The sequence below is a fragment of the Amblyraja radiata genome, chromosome 25, assembly GCF_010909765.2.
Source record: "Amblyraja radiata isolate CabotCenter1 chromosome 25, sAmbRad1.1.pri, whole genome shotgun sequence".
In the NCBI taxonomy this organism is placed as follows: Eukaryota; Metazoa; Chordata; class Chondrichthyes; order Rajiformes; family Rajidae; genus Amblyraja; species Amblyraja radiata.
The window spans coordinates 34,733,251-34,736,343 of record NC_045980.1 but is presented as its reverse complement, the minus strand read 5'-3'; the positions used below and the strand labels follow the sequence as shown (position 1 = coordinate 34,736,343).

Here is a 3,093-nt window from a genome sequence, read left to right as displayed (position 1 = left end):
TATGGAACGAGCTGCCGGAGGAGGTAGTTGAGGCTGGGACTATCCCAACGTTTAAGAGACAGTTAGACAGGTACATGGATAGGGTAGGTTTGGAGGGATGTGGGCCAAACGCAGGCAGGTGGGACTAGTGTAGCTGGGACATGTTGGCCGGTGTGGGCAAGTTGGGCCGAAGGGCCTGTTTCCACACTGTATCACTCTAAGACTCTAAGTAGAAGGGTCCCAACCCGAAACGTCACCCATTCATGTTCTCCCAAGATGCTGCCTGACCCGCTGAGTTACTCCAGCACTCTGTGAAACGTCACCTATCCATGTTCTCCACAGATGCTGCCTGACCCGCTGAGTTATGGTGCAGCAGCATCTATGGAGCTAAGGAAATAGGCAACGTTTCGGGCCGAAATCCTTCTGGAAATAGGCAACGTTTCGGGCCGAAACCCTTACGGGTTTCGACCCAAAACGTTGCCTATTTCCTTAGCTCCATAGATGCTGCCTGACCCACTGAGTTACTCCAGCACTCTGTGAAACGTCACCTATCCATGTTCTCCACAGATGCTGCCTGACCCGCTGAGTTACTCCAGCACTCTGTGTCCTCTGAAGTCTACAGGGCCTGCCTCACTTGGGCGATTTTTTCTTCGACAGCCGAAAAATAGGTGTTCGCCACATGGTCGCGGGTGACGCCTGTGTTGGCGTGAGTTGTCTCCTCGAGTGTCGGAACGTTTTTTCTTGTCGTGGCTGGATTTTGAAATGTTCGAAACCTTTCGGCGACGGTGGGCCTGACGTTGCCGATCTTCTCCTGACGTTGGTTGTCGCCAGTTGCCGACTTCGGTGAATTCCATTGGCAACTACCTACGTCAACCGGCGACAGGTACCGGCGACTGAATTGTCTTCAGTTGTCTCCGACAGGGTCATTGTTTGTCGTAGGTTGTCGCCCGTGTGGTCGAAGGTGTGGTCGTAGGTGGACGTCTTAAGTCGCGACGTTTGGTCCACCGGTTGTCAGTAGCTTGCCGTCGACTGGGTGGGAGGTTGTCATAAGGGGGGGGGAGGGTCCGGTCGCAGTTTTTTCGACTGTGACAGTCGCCGAAAGAATCGCCTAAGTGGGCCAGGCCGTTAAATCTCTAAAGTCTAAAGTTCGGTTGGGTCCATTCTTCGCAAGAGGGGTCTCGGCCCGAAACGTGGCCCGCCCGTGTTCTCCGGAGATGTTGCCCGACCCGCTGAGTTACCCCGGCGCTGTGTGTCCTTCCTTGCAGCCATTGACTGCGCGGTGGGCGCGTGGATGCCGTGGACGGCCTGCAGCTCGCCCTGCGGCGTGGGGAGCAGGGAGAGGGAGCGGCTCGTCACCATCCCGCCCAGGAACGGGGGCGCGCCCTGCCCCGACGTGAGGCAGCGACGCGGTTGCTACGGACACCACCCGGACCAGTGCCACTCCGTTAAAGGTACCGCGCCCCGTCACCGCTCGACACGAGGATCCCCACGGCACTCGCTGGTGCAGCGGGTGGAGCTGCTGCCTCACAGCGCCGGAGACACGGGTTACATAGAAACATAGAAATTAGGTGCAGGAGTAGGCCATTCGGCCCTTCGAGCCTGCACCGCCATTCAATATGATCATGGCTGATCATCCAACTCAGTATCCCGTACCTGCCTTCTCTCCATACCCTCTGATCCCCTTAGCCACAAGGGCCACATCTAACTCCCTCTTAAATATAGCCAATGAACTGGCCTCGACTACCCTCTGTGGCAGAGAGTTCCAGAGATTCACCACTCTCTGTGTGAAAAAAGTTCTTCTCATCTCGGTTTTAAAGGATTTCCCCCTTATCCTTAAGCTGTGACCCCTTGTCCTGGACTTCCCCAACATCGGGAGCAATCTTCCTGCATCTAGCCTGTCCAACCCCTTAAGAATTTTATAAGTTTCTATAAGATCCCCTCTCAATCTCCTAAATTCTAGAGAGTATAAACCAAGTCTATCCAGTCTTTCTTCATAAGACAGTCCTGACATCCCAGGAATCAGTCTGGTGAACCTTCTCTGCACTCCCTCTATGGCAATAATGTCCTTCCTCAGATTTGGGTTCAATCCTGACCTCGGGCACTGTCTATGCCGAGTTTGCACGCTCTCCCTTGTGACCGCGTGGGTTTCCTCCAGGTGCTCCGGTTTCCTCCCACCTCCCAAAGACGTGCGGGTTTGTAGGTTAATTGGCCCTGAGAGATAATATAGAACGAGTGTGAATGGCTGATCGGTAGTCGGCGTGGACTTGGTGGGCTGAAGGGCCTGGTTCCATGCTATATCATTTTAATGTTAATCCAATAGTCACAGACTGATACAGTGTGGAAACAGGCCCTTCGGCCCAACTTGCCCACACTGCCCAACATGCCCCATCTACACTGGTCCCAGCTGCCCGCGTTTGGCCCATTATCCTTGTCCTATCCATGTATCTGTCTACATTTTTATTAAACGTTACCTCAACTACCTCCTCGTTACATACACCCGCCACAATTTGTGTAATAAGGTTGGCCCTCAGATTCCTATTAAATCTTCCCCTCACCTTAAACCTATGTCCTCTGGTTCTCGATTCCCCTACTCTGGGCAAGAGACCCAATCTATTCCTCTCATGATCTTGTACACTTCTATAAGATCACCCCTCATACTCCAAGGAATAGAGGCCCAGCCTGCTCAACCTCTCCCTGTAGCTCACACCCTCTAGTCCTGGTAACATCCAAAAATCGTAAATCTTCTCCGTACCCTCTCTGAGTTGACGACATCTTTCCTACAGCACGGTGCCCAGAACTGAACACAATGCTCATTCCTAACTGTTACTGTATATCATGTTGTCACTGGCGGGCGGAGCACCAAGACAAGAGACAATAGACAATAGGTGCAGGAGGAGGCCATTCGGCCCTTCGAGCCAGCACCGCCATTCAATGTGATCATGGCTGATCATCCACAATCAGTACCCCGTTCCTGCCTTCTCCCCATATCCCCTGACTCCGCTATCTTTAAGAGCCCTATCTAGCTCTCTCTTGAAAGCATCCAGAGAACCTGCCTCCACCGCCCTCTGAGGCAGAGAATTCCACAGACTCACCACTCTCTGTGAGAAAAAGTGT

General features: G+C 53.2%; 1 protein-coding gene across 1 annotated transcript in view; it reads left to right on the top strand.

Annotated features, from left to right (window-relative positions):
* Positions 1–658: 658 nt before the first annotated feature.
* Positions 659–3,093, top strand: part of LOC116987210 (somatomedin-B and thrombospondin type-1 domain-containing protein-like) — a 14,471-nt gene continuing 12,036 nt past the window's right edge. The window contains exons 1-2 of the mRNA XM_033043072.1: positions 659–702; positions 1,126–1,430. Coding sequence (XP_032898963.1) covers positions 659–702; positions 1,126–1,430 — 349 coding nt within the window. The remainder of the gene's footprint in view (positions 703–1,125; positions 1,431–3,093) is intronic.